General features: G+C 48.5%; 7 protein-coding genes across 7 annotated transcripts; 2 read left to right on the top strand and 5 right to left on the bottom strand.

The window, feature by feature from the left end:
* Positions 1 to 59: 59 nt before the first annotated feature.
* BP01DRAFT_330589 (SRP9/SRP21 family protein) lies at positions 60 to 787 on the bottom strand (the record flags this gene model as incomplete). The annotated part of the gene is made up of 2 exons (XM_025573015.1): positions 591 to 787; positions 60 to 380 (listed from the first exon to the last, which is right to left on the bottom strand). Coding segments are annotated over exons 1-2 (393 nt in total), but the record flags the coding sequence as incomplete, so codon positions are not given.
* Positions 788 to 997: 210 nt separating this feature from the next.
* On the bottom strand, positions 998 to 4536 carry BP01DRAFT_396128 (WD40 repeat domain-containing protein). Its single transcript, XM_025578458.1, has 5 exons — positions 4083 to 4536; positions 3835 to 4004; positions 3602 to 3765; positions 2923 to 3475; positions 998 to 2869 (listed from the first exon to the last, which is right to left on the bottom strand). Exons 1-5 carry the CDS (start codon positions 4312 to 4314, stop codon positions 1148 to 1150), a joined length of 2841 nt encoding a protein of 946 aa, XP_025426084.1. The 5' UTR covers positions 4315 to 4536; the 3' UTR covers positions 998 to 1147.
* Positions 4537 to 5177: 641 nt separating this feature from the next.
* On the bottom strand, positions 5178 to 6056 carry BP01DRAFT_378109 (uncharacterized protein; the record flags this gene model as incomplete). Its single annotated transcript, XM_025577039.1, has 5 exons — positions 5178 to 5343; positions 5392 to 5423; positions 5462 to 5703; positions 5767 to 5863; positions 5925 to 6056. 5 exons carry the CDS (start codon positions 6054 to 6056, stop codon positions 5178 to 5180), a joined length of 669 nt encoding a protein of 222 aa, XP_025426083.1.
* A 1758-nt stretch (positions 6057 to 7814) lies between these two features.
* Positions 7815 to 8210, top strand: BP01DRAFT_361544 (uncharacterized protein). The gene has a single exon (XM_025576177.1). The coding sequence runs from the start codon at positions 7848 to 7850 to the stop codon at positions 8046 to 8048; it is 201 nt and encodes a 66-aa protein (XP_025426082.1). The 5' UTR covers positions 7815 to 7847; the 3' UTR covers positions 8049 to 8210.
* Positions 8211 to 8364: 154 nt separating this feature from the next.
* On the bottom strand, positions 8365 to 10623 carry BP01DRAFT_419671 (alpha/beta-hydrolase). Its single transcript, XM_025579417.1, has 3 exons — positions 10595 to 10623; positions 9199 to 10539; positions 8365 to 9147 (listed from the first exon to the last, which is right to left on the bottom strand). The coding sequence occupies exons 2-3, from the start codon at positions 10468 to 10470 to the stop codon at positions 8605 to 8607; spliced, it is 1815 nt and encodes a 604-aa protein (XP_025426081.1). The 5' UTR covers positions 10471 to 10539; positions 10595 to 10623; the 3' UTR covers positions 8365 to 8604.
* Positions 10624 to 12399: 1776 nt separating this feature from the next.
* BP01DRAFT_396126 (ALDH-like protein) lies at positions 12400 to 14182 on the bottom strand (the record flags this gene model as incomplete). Its single annotated transcript, XM_025578457.1, has 5 exons — positions 12400 to 12632; positions 12731 to 13201; positions 13277 to 13662; positions 13725 to 14009; positions 14061 to 14182. 5 exons carry the CDS (start codon positions 14180 to 14182, stop codon positions 12508 to 12510), a joined length of 1389 nt encoding a protein of 462 aa, XP_025426080.1. The 3' UTR covers positions 12400 to 12507.
* A 1769-nt stretch (positions 14183 to 15951) lies between these two features.
* BP01DRAFT_260899 (uncharacterized protein) lies at positions 15952 to 16101 on the top strand (the record flags this gene model as incomplete). Its single annotated transcript, XM_025571295.1, has 1 exon — positions 15952 to 16101. A coding segment is annotated over one exon (150 nt), but the record flags the coding sequence as incomplete, so codon positions are not given.
* Between the last annotated feature and the right edge of the window lie 1411 nt (positions 16102 to 17512).

Below are 17512 nucleotides of genomic sequence, written 5' to 3'. Positions count from 1 at the left end.
TTCCCTCCTGCCGCAGCAGCCGCAGCCGCAGCCCCGTCACTCCCCGCCTCTACACCCACAGCAGGCGCATCCCCCATCTCCACATCCCCCCCACCCACCGCAGTAGCCGCCACACCCAACCCTAACCCCTCAACATCCACCCCGGCCGCCAACTTCCCCAACGAAGAAATCAACCGCCCCACCTCCGCACCTTTGTTGGTCCGGTACTTGAGACAGATGCCCGATTCGGGGTGGAAGGTCTTGAGGGTGAGGGTTGCGATGCGGGGTTTGGGGTCTTGCGGCGCGGCTTGTGCGTCTGGTTGTGAGGACGAGGTTTGGGATGAGGGTGTGGGATGGGTCTTCGAGGAGGTGGAGGGGAATGTGTATTTCGTTGTTATTCTCTGTTGTTTTTTTTTCCTGTTAGATTTCTGCTTATGTTTATGTGAGGGGGATGAGTGGGATTGATAAGGATTGGGGGGATGTGAAAGTTAGAGGCTGAGAGAATGACTGCTGATTATGACGATTGGATTGGTACGGGTATGAGTGTGTGTGTGTGTGTGTGTGTGTGTGTGTGTGTGTGGAATCCTAACATCTCAGTAGGGAATACGTACCGCATCAGGATATGCTTGGAGAAGGAGAGCGGATTGCTCGAGGTAGGATTGTGGGGTGGGGAGGTATGGCATTGTGTGTCTGGGTATCCTGGTGGATACGATATGGGAATATCGTAGGAGGGAAGTATGTATGCAGCAGCAGGAGGGTGAGTGTGTGGTCGGTGTTGGTCAAGTTGCAGGTGAATTGTCTTCCGGTGTAGTCTTTTGGTGATGCGTTCTGGTGGTTGGAGCGGCCGGAGTGCTGTTGTTGGCCTGGGCGGTGAGATGTCGGGGCCGATCTGCCGCCGAGGGGTTTTTAGAGGTGATGTGCTTCAGAACTGAGAGCCAGACTTGGATAAAAAGGAGTGAGTACTGGGTAAGTGGGTAGGTAGATTCGATTGAAAGATCAATTGTATCATTCGTCATTCATCCCTCGTACCTACTGTACAGTGTAGGCTATATATAACCTATCTACTTATCATACAAAATCAGACTGGAATAATTACATCGAATACTATGCATGTCCCAGGTTCCGTTGGAACCTCTCTATCCCATCTGCTCCGTACACATCACACCAACTACGTGATTGGCTGGCCGCATCGCACGCAGACCAGCCGCTGTCTTCCATTGCGCCCCTTCGTCGCTCGGAAGTTGGTGCCCGCGCAGCTCTCGCACCGGAGCACTTCACCGTCCTCGCCCTCTCCATTCGAGGACCCATAGTCGCTGCTCAGCGCACTCCCCAGACTCATGTTGCGCTCACCAGGGACTGCCAGATGGCCCGGACTGGGAAGCCCGCTGCCACTGCTGGGCTTGCGCTTCTTCCGCATCGCGAGCGCGTCGCGTGCGATTTTGTTGTAGAACGCGTAGCTGTGTTCGCCCTGCAGCCACAGCGGGTTGTCCTTGTCGTCGGGTTTGGCGAACATGGTCGTCGAGGCCGGAATCGCTTGTTGTCCCGCCTGTGCGTTAGCAAGGACGCGGGAGGTTTCTGCGCTCGAGCGGCGGCTCTCCATGGACTGTTTGTAGGCAGACTGCGGCGGCGAGGTGGTGAATACCGAGCGGGAGTCCGGCCGTGCCGCGCTGGACGACGCCCGGCCTGGACTAAAATACCCCGAAAGCCCGTCGCGGAGCGACTTGTGCGGAGAGGGACTGCGGGTGCGTGGGGTCCGCATGCCTGACCGGCTGTTGCTCGTCCCGTGACGGATGACCGAGTTACGCCACGAGATGATGCGCTCTGATGGTGTCTTGTGCGTAGAATCCTTCCCGGTTGAAGATGCGATGCTGTGCCGGGCCGAGTTGGTGCGTCGCAGAATCCGTCGAGAGATGGTGGAATGCGCATCCCAATTGTCGAACCTTCGTTTCTGATAGGCACAGTCCTGGCGCAGCACCTGAATCTTGCCAGAATAATCAGCAACAATCATGATGTTTCCATCCGGGTGCGTCGACCGAGCTAAATACGCGGGCGACTCTTGCGCCAGTTTGGTGGCGCCGGAGTTACGATGCGACCGTTTGTTCTCCCGCTCTGCCTGGCTCATCAGGGTCACAGGCGGTGGGTTGCAGATGTCGAAGATCGGGTCCTCAGCGAACCCCAGAATCTGCTTCGTCTTCGTCGGAGCCATAATGGCGGCCGTCACCATTGCTGACTGTGTATCGAATACCTCCACGGCCCGCTTGTCAGAGTCCTTTTCGATAGAATCTGTCGGCCACAGATATGTTCGGCGATCTTCACTGCCGCAGATGATGTGTTTTCCGTCATTACTGAAGGAAGCGCGGATCTGGCTGCAGGTGTTCTCGTTGCCGCGAAATTTGGCTTCCAGTGTTCTGTCACGGAAGTTGTATAGCCGGATGCGAGAGTCGTTGCTTGTGATCAAGAGCTTCACCTCGCCATACAGGTCGCCGGTCGGCAAAACCATCGTATCTATACCAGTGATCTTACTACCCTTGGCATTGCGGCCGCGAGCCGAGCGAACGTGAATCTGACCAACGGCCTTCAGCCCATCAGTTTCGTATATATTGCATAACCCATTGAGAGTCCCAGCGATGGAGTGACGTCCGTCGGGTGTGAAGGCGACGGCTGTAACCATGTCTGGGACGGTGGCTACAAAGGCGACGCTCTTATCAGGAATACTCCATAACCGCAGCTTGGTGTCCAAGGATCCGGCCAGGAAAAACCGGTCATCTCGCGGGTGGAATTGGATCGATGTGACGAAATCACTGTGCTTGAAGCAGCACAAACACTCTGGCCGGCTCACATGCCAGAGGCGAACTGTCTTATCCATTGATGAAGAGAGCAAGAAGTTGTTCTAAGACCATGAGTCAGCATGGATCTGCGCACAGGAAAAGTAGAGAGAGGTACCTTGCTCCAGCTGAGATCAAGCACGCTACCCGTATGACCTTCGTAAATTTGGACGGGTTGAGACTTGAACACTTGTGCGTTCAACAGTGGAGGACTATCATCACCGTCCTCTGCGGGCTTTGTCGCATCGCGGTCCTCCGGAGAGCTCACAACTTGCCAGACGCGCACTTTCTTGTCCTGACCCGCAGCTGCAAGGTACTTGCCGTCGTTTGAGAAAACGAGCGCCCAGATAGCCTTGCCCGTCTTGGCTTCGTTTGGTACTCCAGTCGAAGATACAGAGGCATCCTTGTCCGAACTACCCACAGCACCACTGGCACCCTCGAGCTCCTGCGCCACGAAGACCCGATTGAATGTCTTTTCCTTTTTATAATGCGCTCGGACGCGAATGTATTTTGGAGGAGGCGGAAATCGAGGGAAGAATCCTATCGGCTGCGAGGCGGCATCGGTATCCATGCGAGTTGTTTCAGGCTCGGAGACATCGTCCTCGTCATCCAAATATTGGTCCTTCTTTTTCCCGGGGATGATACGACTCAAGAAGGAAACGCCTTTCCTGCTGAACGGGGAATTCGACCGATCAGCAAATTATCTCCGCCAGGTCCGAAAGGGGGAAAGAACAATGTGAGCCGCATGGAGATATTGCGGGGTAAAGGCCATGGCTATAAAAGGATTTAACACTCACTTCTTCTCCTTGGAGGTCTTCGGATACATTGTCGCATCTCCTCGATTTGAGCCATGGTCTAAGGAGCCACGATGATCCCCTCCGCCCGCTTCCGCTTCGTATGAGGCCCTGCCCAATAGCTTCAAAGGGATCGACTTGTGGGTGTTGGTGCGCTTGATGATATGCTATCGGGAACGCACGGTCAATCAGCCACCTAGACCATCTAGACCACGAGAACAAGCGATCAGCCTTACCTGTGATAATGGATCGATGGCACTCGAGTCGGTTGTCGATTGGTAAACGGTCGGGGAGGATGCGGTGTTTTTCACGGAACCGTTGCTTGGATACTGCAGGGTATGAGAGTTTCTTTTGCCACCTTGTTGGGCTACGCTCGAGACTGAAGCAAAGTCCGAAGCACTAGAAGCTGGGTCAAGGAAGAACTCGTGTCAGCAGGCGATTGAGGATGGGGCGGGGAATCTGTCTCGGGACTGCACGGACATACCGATCGGAAAGGTCTGGGAGGAGCGGATCAGGCTGGGTTTGGAGGCATTGGGACTCTGATCGCCGCGATTGAGCACCGTGGGGCTATTGCTCGTATTTGTTGTGCTGGTGGTGGAGGTCTCGTGGATTGGAATGGAGGAGGAAGAAGATGCGGTGCTGGTGACGATCGCGGGGACTGTCAAGGCCCGCGACACCGCAGGGCCTCCTCGGTCTGGTCGCATTCCCTCCGCCATGGTCCGGGTATCGCCGGGAGCGGCGCATGAGAATTTCAGGAGACTCTAGCAGAGAAACTGACCGCAAATTGGGTAGAAAAGAGGGGTGAGACTTGAAGGAATTAAAGTATCGCGGAGAGATCCGAATCCGAAGACCTGGAGGTAACGGGGGAAAGGGAAAGAAAAGGGAAGGGAGATAGATGGAACTTCGGGGGCCTCAAATGGAGACCCGCAGGATGACCATGAATAATTATGTAGTCTAGTCGCATTGATAGTATTGCGCCGGAGTTAACCAGTGGATGACATCAAGCAGGGTCTTTTTCTCCCCTACGGCTTTCCGCTAACGAAGGCTTGGTTTGGTCGAGACTCCAGGATTCCATGGATAGCCGCTAGAAAGATCGAACTGTCTTGCCACAACTGCCAGGCCATGTTGGCTCACCTTCTAATAATTGCTACATGATGGAGGAGATATAGTTATGTATTATGTTCACAGATTCACACGTTTTTTGATTTGTCTACCTTCTCCACCATGCGATCGATCTAAAGAATGTGGAGAGAACGGAGCCAGAGAGAATGGCTGTAAGGTAAGTTCAGGTCACGTGGTTCTCAAGTTCTCAAGTTACTTATCAGGCACAAGACAGGACTGGCTTCCTTGGCAACGGCAACAACAGCCCCATTCCCCGGCCCCGGGCTTGCCGTAAACCTTTCCGCTTTAGGCTGATTTGCCGCTGCTATACACTCGGGTGCGTGTTCCGAGCAATTGGGAGCAGTCGTCTTCAAAACACTGCAGCCGCAACAGATGACCCGATATTATGGGTGGAAGTCAAACAACTAACTGTACAAGGTTTAAATCATGCCTCTGATAGCTTACTTGATTAAAATCATCAGCTAGACCCCTCGCTGGTAAAGATATAATCATCTACCAGCGGCTTTTTCAAAGCCCGTTTGAGAGTGACCTTTCGCAGCTCGGGCAATCCAGCGTATCCCAGCTTCCGCAGGCCCTTGACCAAATAAATTTCCAATGCGGACACCTTTGCTCGTTCATCAAGCCTGGATTAGAGCGTCAGATACCCATATAGCTCAAAATGTATGAAACACTTTATCATGATCTGAGACCTCTGTGACACCCACTCGTTCAGTCCGGCAATGTACGCCATGGTCCGCACACAAAGCCCAGCGATGCCCCAGGCACACGGCTCTCATGGATACTGAATGCGGCCGACAAGGGGATTGCCAACGCATAGATGGTCTCGCCCCGCACATCTCGCAGAAACGGCGTATAGCAGAAGAAGAAGATGAACGCACGCGCATACACGAAGCTGTCCAGCGCATAAATCGAAAGCCGATGGAAGTCGGGGTCCTGGAGCAGGTAAGTGAGGACGCAGACGACTGGGCGGAGCACGGCTCCAGCTTGGAATGAGGTTTGTGTTGTTCGGGGATCGCCGCGACGCAATGTTTTCCACTAGTTCTGACTGGTGACCGACCAGACCAGGCAGGAGAGCACGTCCAGGGGGCTGGGCAGGAATCTATCAGGGCCCAGGTGGACGCGGCGGATGCGGTCCGCAAAGACCTCAAAGAGCCCGGTGTTGACGTGAAGAGTGAGACCGAGCTTATGCTCCGAAAAACTTCACATGATAGCTGGGTGCGTGGTATTGAGTGTGGTAGAAGATTACCACCAGGTATAGGAGTGTCTGTTGGAGCAGGTCAAATTGCTCTGGGCGCCGAGGGATCAGAGACAGGACGGACGCTATGTCAAGTGTCATTACTGTTGGTGCACTGGTCTGGTAGGGTCAGGGTGTTGTGGTGTCATTTACATATTAGTACTAACCGACCACGCTGCAGCTGAGGAAGGTGGGGTCTTCTCATTGCCTTTGACGCTATTACAAGCTGAACTGACTCTCTCTGTTCGAGCATCGATGGTGTCGTCATGTTGGGGCTAAGAGCAGCTCGAGACCAATCCAACTGGTTCATGGTAGGTTATTCTGAAGCTGGACCATTGCAACATAACTGGAAAATCACAAGGAAGCAAGGAAGGAGACTTTTGCCTCATCGTGCTTGCTGCTATGCCAGGTTCATCCAACTAAAAACCAGAAACCATACTATAACTTTTGTCGGAGTAGCCATCCTTGCGACCTATATCAAGTTATATGGTACACCATAGCAAGCATAGGGAAACCGGAATCCTAGGGCTACCTATGGTTGTCTTTATGCTGGGACGGAGCCACAATTGCCCGGTGTGTGGCCAGTGAGCAAGCAGTGGGTGGTTAAGAGCGCACATGGAGGTGCTGGCTGCGTCAGAAAGTAGCGGGAACGTTTGCACATGGCCGCCACACTGCCCTCGGACCCTGTCTTGATCAACTCCGTACTTTTCTCCTCCAATCGACTATTCTCCCCTCATCCGATAAGAAAGCCAGGTGGTTGCACGTCAGCGTCGTATCCCGTCAGGTCTGACCGGCTAAATTCAGATCGCCTACGGATTAAAGGTCGCAACTACTCCTGGGTGTGAGATTATGTACCGTGAGAAATTGCAAACCGATTTTCAAACTGCCAAAAGGCGGTGCACCTGTCTTCTTGACTCGAGTAATGTCAGAATCCCCTCAAGGTATTATGACTCGAAGACTGGTCCATGTCAGCTTCCCTCTCGGAGGAGAACCTGGGGTAACTTACTCTTATATACTAGTCTGGGGTTCCTGGTCTTCAAGAATACTACTCCGTAAGTGGTTTAAAAACAAAATGAGCTGTCGTCATTGGCAGTACCGTCTAAGATTCACTATATAGGCCCAACAAGAGAGAGAAAGGCTGTATAGTTTGGTAGAAAATTCTCATCAAAGCACAGCAGTTTTTATATGTCTTAGATACCGAATATCAGTATTGATATGACCCAGTGTTACCGGGGCAAAAATCTAAATCGAAATATAGACACAGCCAACTACTTGACGCTAACACCTGCCTGACTGGCCGGAACATGGAAGAGATACTTCTCATTTTCGGTGCGTCTTACACTACCAAGACCTATTTCGCATTGGTCAAGTCGGCTCATCCGATGGCAGTTTCTTCTTACCTTCTATAACGTAATCGGTAAGCGAGTGGCCCATGTAAGCGGATGGCCCAACATACCAAGCATTCCTTAAAACCCGTCAACATCAACCATTTAGATATTCAATATCGACACCTAAAATACCTTAATCACTGAAAAAAGCTATAGAACAAAGGGACTATATAAAACTAGCTATCCGTATCCCTTTAGATGCAGCGACAAAAGGCCGTCACTATTTATAAGGTAGTAGACAGTTGAGCAATCGCCCGACCGTTATTTCGCTTTAGCCTGAGGAATGGGGAGAATCAGGAGGCAGACGGTCCAGATCGTGATCCTCCGCCGTCGTCGGCCGCGGGATGAATGGCGTGTGATTGGCGGGCGGCAGCTCGGGAAGCTTGAATGGCGTCACATCGTTACTCTCCAAGCCACTCCCTTTTTGCCGGTGCATAGGTACCCCGTCCCTCCATCCGCATTCATTCCTCCCTCTATCCCAATGCACCTTTTCTCGTAAGGCAATATGCCGCTCCCCTTTCGGGACCAGTTCAAGCATGATAAATCTTTCTCGGGCAGCAACTCTTCCCAGCAGCAGCGCTATACCCCTTTGCACGAGGCCATGGTGACTGCTGCTACTCCGAAATCTTCTTCCTCTCCAATCTCTCCTCCCGGCAATGATATCCAAAAGCTGCGTCGTGTCGATAATATCAAGTCTAAGCCATGATGATGCCTACTCCAACCGCTGGTCCACCGATATCGAAGCCTATCTAGACATCTTCGCTCGCTTACCTTTGTTGTTCGCACGCTTCCCTCTACACTTCTTCCTTTTCCTCCTCATGTTCGATATTCTAGTCTAGATGCACCAAATAAGACATAATTGACCGGCTCACATCTATTCTTTAAGTGTCAATTTCTTTAGATAAGAGTGTTTCCTTGAATTAGCAAGTATTTCTGTACAAGAATTCGTGCCATTCACATAATCCTCAAGGTGCTTATTCTGATATTAAATACAGCTGCGCATGCAGTGTTTAACTTAAATTCGTCTTGATTACAGGCTTCAACTGCAACAGCAAGTCTTTTATCGCGAGATAAGGCCTCCATATCAAGAAAAAAAGCGAGTTGTAAAGCTTCAAATGATGATTTAAATGATGATCTAATGGTTGGTGTACGCGTTGTTTTGGTAGGGGAACGGAGGCGGCGGCCGCCGGTTCGGTGTCACCGCCGGTTCGGTGTCCGATTTATGTTATTGTGGAGTAGGCGAAGTCCCATAGGATAGGACTTCAAGGACGAGGACCTGAAATGATGGGCACAATCAGATGAGAATCATACGGGCCCCCAGTGTGAACGACATGTTGTCCAACATTGACATCATCTGGATCCTGGGCGATCTTGAAGGCGAGCCCATTCATGCTATGGCCAGAGATCCTCAGCATAATACCTTCACCACCTTGAAATACCATGCCCATCGGCCATATCGTAATATCCAATGGCACGATGCTCCCCGGCGTAATCTTCTCTGCACGGTCATGCGTATAGAAAATTTGTTGTCCGTCCGGACTAGTTTTCTTCTCATCCCGGGAGACCCGATGGGATGCTCGGAGAAATCCTTGGGAACCTGTCACTTTCAGGTGATTGGTGAAGGGGATTTCACTATCCACGACCGGGGCAGGAAATGTACGCTGCATCAGTGGATCTCCGGCCTTATCGATTTTGCGAATCTGTACAACAACATCCAAATCATCCTTCTCATCGCAGGATACCCATAGGCGAACCTTTGAGTACCCTGCAATCTCAGTGTACTCGGCGAATTTGAAAATGAAGTCCTGTAGTGTTTTAGTTACTGGCTCAGATTCCAAAGGGGGTGTATGACCTACCGATGAAGCATCTAAACTATGACTTTCATGAGCTGTCTTGGCTGTTAGGGTCGGCTGCGAAGGGACCAGGGTCTTTTTGGAAGCATCGAGGTAAAGTTTCTTTAACTGCTGTCTAGCCAAGGGATATTCTTTCTCGGGCCTGTCGACGATATCAGGCAGAGTATTCATTCCAAGTAGCGTAAGGCGTAGCGGAGGCGTATCATGCTCCCAGCCATTCATGATTCCTTTACAAAAGCGGTCGTAGAATCTCTGTAGATCATCGTTGGTTCGCTTCTGGTAAAGATCCCACCATTCGAAAGAATTGTGGACTCTCAGCCACTTTTGCTTCGTTCCGGCTCGACGAAAAGTATTAAAAGAGCCATTCACGTGGAAGGGATTGCTGTATGATGCCACGATATACATCGGCGTGTCAATATTCTCAACTCGCTCGGCCTTATCATCCCAGTAATCGTCAAACAACTCGTGATTCTGGGAATATTCATATATATTCTCGGTCTCTTGATTACCACAAGCGGCCTCTATAAGACCAGGATAAAAATCCATATTCGTCAGCATACCTCCTCTATGAAAAAGCTCCCGGTAAACATCTGTCAGACATTCCCAAGGTGCAAGGCATTTGCAAGCCGGGTGGGTAAATCGAGATGCATAAGTGAGTTGACACTTAGCCAGGTAGGAGTTGCCGGCCATGGTGACCGCGCCATTGCACCACGGCTGCTTGGAGAGGAAGTCGATAGTGTCGTAAATATCTTCCGCATCCTGAGTGCCCCACCAGAACTGCGTGCCTTCGGAATTCCCAGCTCCACGGGAATCGCAATTTACCACGGCGTAACCACGTTTGCACCAATCCGCGGGATCGGGAGCTTCCCAAGCCTCGTAGCCGGAGGTCTCATCAAGATGAACACCCAGTCGGAAGGGAAGCATATCCAGGTTCCATGGAGAGCCACGCTTCCCGTAAGGGCTCCAGGCCATGATAGCTGGAACAGGCTCTTGCTCTGAATTTGCGGGTCGGAAAATGTCGACATATACCTTGATATTGTCTCGCATTGGAACAGCCACATCGTATTCCAACATTGTATCTACCTGCATCATCTTACGGCCAGGGGCTTTGAGATGCCCGGCAGGCAGGAGCTTACACTCACCAGGAAGGAATTCGATTTTGAAATCCTTATAGAGAGGGTGAGTCGATAGGGACTTAGGCTTGAAGAAATGCAGGTCCAGGTGCTTGGCCTTCAGCCTCTCGGTCGTTGACGGGGATGTAGTAGACGTAACCATATTGGCACACTTTTTACACTGTTCAATATTGAGACAACGTGTCAAAAGGAAGGCTAAGAGGGGCTTGTACTAGACTCGTCAGCATGAAAAGCAAGGGTAGCTTCGGGGCTTAAGTTTTAAGTACATGATGTAGATATCCCACTTCGTTGTTAAGATGATTATGCTGTCAAAGTTCCCGGAAGGGAGGGGGAGGGGGGGGGTTAGGTCTTTATAAACATGCCCCCACCTGTCCCCACAATGCGCACCCCGCCGGGATGTGGTCGGAAGAAGGATTGGAGAAGTCGTCGTACCATGGCTTCATGCCAAGATAATTTCAAACAGAATTATACACAATTACAGATATTATTCAATGACCGATTACATTAGCCCCACAGTGTACATGCATACGTAAACCTATCTCCATTTTTAGGGGTAATCCACTGACTGCAGCTACTTTGTGTATGGTATACGATAATATATAATTCTTAAATATAAAAGTGATATAAATATTAAGTTAAATTAAATTATCACAGTCAGCATATAAACAAAAATCTTATTTCATTCATAATATTTAGTCTTTAGTACTCCGTAGAAGCTGCTTAATGCACTTTAAAAATCTGATATAAGTACTAAAAGCTGATAGATATGTCACCGTTTTTTCTGGAATTCCTACTGTAATCATAAATAAATCAGTACCTGATTAGCATCAGAGTGGACAATGCGACATGAACTGGATTCAAGCAGGTTTATTACATCAATGACAGCTGGATAATAAATCAATTTGGGTTGAAGAGGTGCCAGTCAACCCAAATCTTCGATTTTGGTCTCAACAAGAATTCAGAATATAGTGTGACACGATTTGGAAGGTAATCGGAGTCTGCATGGACCCTAAGATTGACCTAACCTGTCACCATCTAAGTTCTCACTCTGGATCTGAAAGTCTTCACTATGGTCACTATATTTTCACATAGGGTCGTACAATGACTGATGAGAAGCCTGTTTGGTGGGTAGTAACTGGTGATAGATACGTTGATAAGATTTTCAGTTGTATCCGATCATACAATCCACCCCTTAAAACGAAATTGAGGTATGGCATTAAACGTCTGTAATTAAGGCCTGAAGGAAGGTTCTTTGTATAAGTGTGGATGGCGATAGCAGTCGTCCCTGGGCATACCTTGCACTTCCTGGAACTATATTGAACAAGCTTTTCGAACAGGCTAGTAAGTCTATCAGCCAGTACAGTTCTATATAGTCTTTTAACAGCGCAGATACACTACTAAGCTGAAAGGCTTGGATCGGTGTTGTTTTGAAATCGAAGACGTTCCAAAGCAGAAAGAATCTTAAATCTGATATTTATTATTACAGCTCTCTCTTGAGTCTATTAGACTAGATATCATTGTAAGATGCTTGATCTTTTCCAATAAAAGTCAGTCTCAATTTTGTTTTGCTCGCAGTAAAAATGGCTGCAGGCACCTCATCTTTTTTTTTCTAGTTATATATAATTTTAAGACTAGTGTCAGCTGTTCTATTTGCTGGGTGGACACGCCGAGCAGAAAGTCCTAATAAGATCAGTCCTCTTGTTGTGATGATAGATTCCGTGAGCAGGTATGAAACCTCCCTTAACATCATGTTGGGCCAGTGTAAGGAGAAATATTACTATCACTTCATTGGCCGGTCCTAATCTGTGCTTTATTAGCCACTGTTGATTGAATACACATTGAGCGACACTTGTCATCTAATGAGTTTGATGAGGACGAGTAGCACGACTGTCTTTCGTTGTTTGCGCTAGTGCAGCTACGGAGGTGTACTTTACACAGGATTTTGGCCGTTAAGCCCGGAGGAACTTGTAGAAAATCCCACACAGGGCTTTCTACGGGTACCCTTGCACGGATATGATAATCCGGCACTGACATCTTTGATCTATAAAATTATCAAAATTCGATAGAGTGGGTAGGTGATCACTGTAAAACTGATTATGGCGATAAGGTAAAGCTGACCGTACTAAAGGTTCGTGGAAATCCGGAAAGATAACAATTCCATAGATCATTGTGATAGAGATCAGATGAATTTGTTCCCTTCAACACTCCATGTCATCAACTTCGTCTCACAAAATTCTTGTAGTCCCCAAAGGGCATTGTTTCGACCCCACCCACTTCCTTTCACGCCACCGACTGGGAACGTTGCTGTGAGTACGGAATTAGCCCATCAATCCAGTTCTACGACGGAAGGGGGAAATTGGGGCCGCGCAGGGAAGTGGAAGTATTAGAAATAGGTAACTTACGTTCATCATGAACAGTCATACCGTTGATATGGACCTGTCCGAAATCGAGCTCCTGCGTCATAAGCCATGCCTTATGAAAATCACTGGTGTGAATAGCGGCACTGAGTCCGTAGGGACTATCGTTGGCTATCTCTATAGCATGTTCCGGGTCACGGGCAATAAATAAAGCTGCCGACGGCCCAAACGCTTCTTCATTGTATATGTCCATTTCTTTTGTCACGCCTTGGATAATTGTTGGACGTAGTTTTGATGGAGAGATTTTCTCTGGCCCACCGCAAAGAAAAATAGCGCCTTTCTTCTGGGCGTCAAGAAGCTTTTCTTGGGAAGCATTCACGATCCTAGGACTAACTCCGTCAGTGACGGGAAATGACTCGGCTTCAGCGATGAGTAGTTTTTGGAACTCCACAGCCACCTTCTCAACAACAATAATTCTCTCTGTTGAGAAACAAATTTGGCCGTGGTGGAGGAAGGCTAAAGAAAGTAAATAAAATCAACCTGACCGTCCTTTTACTTGACCTGGAGGGAGCGGTAGGGTAAGTTACATACCTCCAAAAACACACCGCTTCGCAGCAGCGGGTAAATCAGCATCCTCGAGAATAATAGCAGGACCCTTCCCTCCCAACTCCATAAATATGGGCTTGAGGTACTTCGAACACAGCTGCCCAATAATACGTCCAACAGCGGCACTTCCAACAAATTCGACTTTACGGATAGCGGGATGGGCAATCACTGCCTCTGTCACTTCACTGGCCATCTCTCGACTCGCCTGGATAACATTGATAACTCCCCGTGGGAGTCCTGCTTCCTCAAAGAGACGAACCAAAAGATGATGGAGCTTAGGACAGTTTTCAGACGCCTTAAAGACGACTGTGCATCCAGCGGCGACCGCGGTCGCAATATTCCTTGCCCCGAGGACGATAGGCGAGTTCCATCTGAAGATTGTTTGAGTCAGCATCACCTAGAAGGCATAAAGGGCATAGTGGCAACCACCTACGGCGCAATTACCAACACAGGCCCGATAGGGACTGTGAATGCCAGGGATAGCACAGAAGAGGACGTTGTTGGTGGAATAGCTCCCTTCAACGAAGTGACACAAGCGGCTGTTTCTTCAATCAAGCCAGTAGCAAGTTCAATATTTTTGCGACATAAAAGTTCCGGTGCGCTTGTCTCCTCCTTCTGAACAGAAATCAGCTCTTCTGCATTAGCACGAAGGATCCTTGAGTAATTTTGAAGAAGTTCGCGGCGTTCAACTGCAGGAACTTTCTTCCAGGTCTTGAAACTCGCGAGAGCAGCATCGGCTGCGAGCCTTGCCGTTTCCACATTTGCTTACTCGCTGATGTAGACGTCCTTTTGTTGCAAGTTGGAATAAACTGGAAACTGAATAGACGGGACTGAGGCCGTCTCCTTGCCGCCTATGAGCAGAGGAATAACAGGAAGACTGTTATTGGTCATAATGGCTTCTAGTTATCGAGTTTAGTACAAGCACTCTTGAATATAGTGAGATTGCATTCAAAAAAACTTCGGGCAAGGGTTTCAGATGTCTAAGAGCCGTGGACCTGACAAGAAGCCTTTTCAAATAATAAATATCAGGAAATATTAGCTTCATTGGTCATCGACTTCCGATGTTCTTGCAAGTTTGACTCTCAATGGTTAGCAGCGGGGTATCGGTCTCATCGGTCGCCGAGCAGGCTGTGGATCCCCGTGGAGCGATATAAGCATTTGTCACAGCAACAGGTCATCAACTCGGTGCCAGATCAAGCTCAGCTTGGCCAAGTTGTAAATGCTATAAGGGCCTATCTTATAACTTATTACTGGAAGACTTGATTGACGCCCAAAGTTATAAACCGGACATCAGATATTGATATTTTGAATATGAATGCGAATGATAATGGAAGAACGCCTCAGTTTGCGGCCTGCCATGGGTTTAAGGTCTGCCTGCATTTTTAGATGGCTAAGTAGAGTTGATCGAGTCAGGTATACATTCTCATATTAGGCATGTTCCAGGTACTTCTTAATTCTGTTCATGAAGTATGTTCCAGCTGTCAAAACTCATCGGCCTGACATTCGTACCTTGCGGACGAAGTTTGTAATCCACATATTCTCCGAGAACCTCCGCCGACTGAGTATTGTGTGTACCATCCAGCAGAACTGGCTCTTGACGTTCCACTAATGTCTGGCTTCATTAAATGTCGGTCTCACCGGTCGGCGGGGTTCCGATCGTTTAGGACGCGATTGCACTGGGGAAAGTGGGGCAAGACGCGGGAGCAAGGCATGGAAATTGGGAAGTGTGCTCATATCTGACCTTCTCTGGCTCCAGCCACATAAAAAGTTCCGGATGTTCCGGTGCCCCACACTCGTGCCATTCACTGCGCGGGGCTCGGCGGACTCCCACAAGCTGTTCTCCCGCTCCCGCTCAAACCAGGTTTCAAAATTAAAACTTTCTAGACAATCTTCAACAGCTGCTATGTTTTATCAAGCCACAAATTACGGGATACTATGACTGAAAATAGTTTTTGGAAAATTGTATTTCATGGTTCCTGAATGAATCGGAAATCAAGTCCTGTCTTGTTCGCGAAAAATATCACAAGAACACAGCCCAATGGCAGAAATTATGACTTTTATGACATCCACCGCGGTCCATCGCAAACATGCATCAAGACTAGCTTGTAAATAATATTTCTGTTACAGAAGCTGTATTCCTGCGTAATTATAGGCCGATCGATATACATTCAAGTATGGAGGAGACATTGATAGCTTTTTCTCTGGATTCAAGGATGTAATAAGATTTACTTGTCAGGGTAGAAAGCCTGTTGACTAGGTAAGGAATCAGCCCCGAAATACTGTAAGTTATGTATATACATGTGCGATTGACGTTTTTATAGTCACATATGTTATCCTGGATAAAGAGCCACCCTTTACACTACAAGTCCTGACGGCTGTCACGGCCTCTTCGGCATCCCATCTTGTTAATTCAAGTATTACACTAGTGGGCCGAGCACCGTACCAAGAAAACTATCAAATACAAAGGTCTGCAGGTGATCCCGAGTGAACTTGAAGGGGATTGGTTGACTACCCCGATATTTAGGATGCCAGAGTTGTCGGCTTGTGGGTGGATGATGAGAAAGTGGTTGAACTCCCTCTGACTTTTACTGCTCTTAGTCGCCAAGCCCAAGATAGAAATATAAAGAGATATAAAGACTGTCATCAATGGGACCCACTCATGGATAAACCGGAAGATTATAAACCACAAGCGACTTTGTGGTGGTATCCGTGTATTAGATCAGGTCCCTAAAAGTCCCAGTAGAAAAGTTCTACGAAGACAGCTTGAAGAACTTTCTAAAAAGCAGAAAACCAAGAGGACAGCTGTGAGGCAGACAAATGTTACGTATAACTATTCTTACTACTATACATATTAGTTAAATAAGTATTGATTCCAACGGGTGAGTCGTCGCAACGGACAAGTAGCCCAATTTTCATGTACTTAGATATCGATCTCTTCAACTATCAACGCCACTAAATATAATAAAATAAACATATAGAATGATAGCTATTTCCTAGTAGTAATTCAGATCATGTGTGCAATCATTCTACAGCTACTATAGGGCTGCGGAGCGCATCAACGAGGTATCAGAGTAAATTACTGTCAAACCCTAGGATCGCTTCCCTGTCCCTGTTAGCTTAGCTTCACTGGTATACGTACGCTCGAACTGGATCGAGGTGGTATCAGGCTGAGTGATTATCTAAGGGCAACTGGGCTTGGACAAGAGAAGAGAAGTAAGGCCAGATAGTGCTGCGCAACGATCCGTAAGTAAGTGTGGATGAGTGTTGTATTGCTAAGCTTCCTAATGTATGGTTACTTAAAGATAATGTGAATTAAGCACAAAGAACAGAACTATCTAAGTATATGAAAGAGTGTTCTTATATCCTATCCTTCGTATACCATATCATATACCATTTAAGGCAGATCAATGGTCGATCCAATGGTATCCTGAGATCTCTGTATACCCTGGGTATACCTTTGATGGTATTGCTGATTGTCCAAGCACTGCCTTTATCAACGCTTTCTGCCCGACGAGTCCGCCGTACTAGTAGATCAACTAGCAGGGGTCTGTGACACCAGCCAATCCGCTACCAACGATGATAATCTTAAAATCACCCATGTTGGTAAAAGAGGAGAGGGAATCCAAAAATATCAGCTAACCAGAATCAATAATATATCTATTTGAATTCTGACCTTCTAGAGATAGTTGTAAGTCTATTATATAATCTTATTCACCCCTGCTAAGCAGTACCTCTAATCTAGCCAACTCTTAACACGAGACACAAAAACACGTATCCGAGGGGGGAGACGCGGTACAGGTAGGAAAGCAGAGCTGACCTCTCAGCCCTACCAGGAATTCAGAAAACCTCTGGTCCAGTCTACATTCTCATAGAAAGAGAGGTTTCTATAAAATCTTTGCAGCGCACTCTTTGTATTACAGACTAACTTACCAGCCCAACTGCACACCCAACCCCATGAGGTGAGCAGAGGTCTACCGATGCGGCATATGATATATGCAGAATGTATTTGTGCACGCTGGCTACTGCATACCTCATAATGCTGGCCGAGATCCTGGGCACGGGATCGGCATGGCGTGGGGAGAACGACCGTCACGGGACTGCACCCTCCAGATTAACAAAGGAAGTTGTGGGGCCGGATACTTCTTGGCAAGGGGTGAGTACAATATCACAGACGGTTCCGAAGCCGCGCACACCACGAGGCAACCTAACAGCAAAGACGGC

Source organism: Aspergillus saccharolyticus, assembly GCF_003184585.1.
Source record: "Aspergillus saccharolyticus JOP 1030-1 unplaced genomic scaffold BP01scaffold_85, whole genome shotgun sequence".
In the NCBI taxonomy this organism is placed as follows: Eukaryota; Fungi; Ascomycota; class Eurotiomycetes; order Eurotiales; family Aspergillaceae; genus Aspergillus; species Aspergillus saccharolyticus.
The sequence above is the reverse complement of the archived record's forward strand: the minus strand, read 5'-3'. Positions and strand labels throughout refer to the sequence as shown.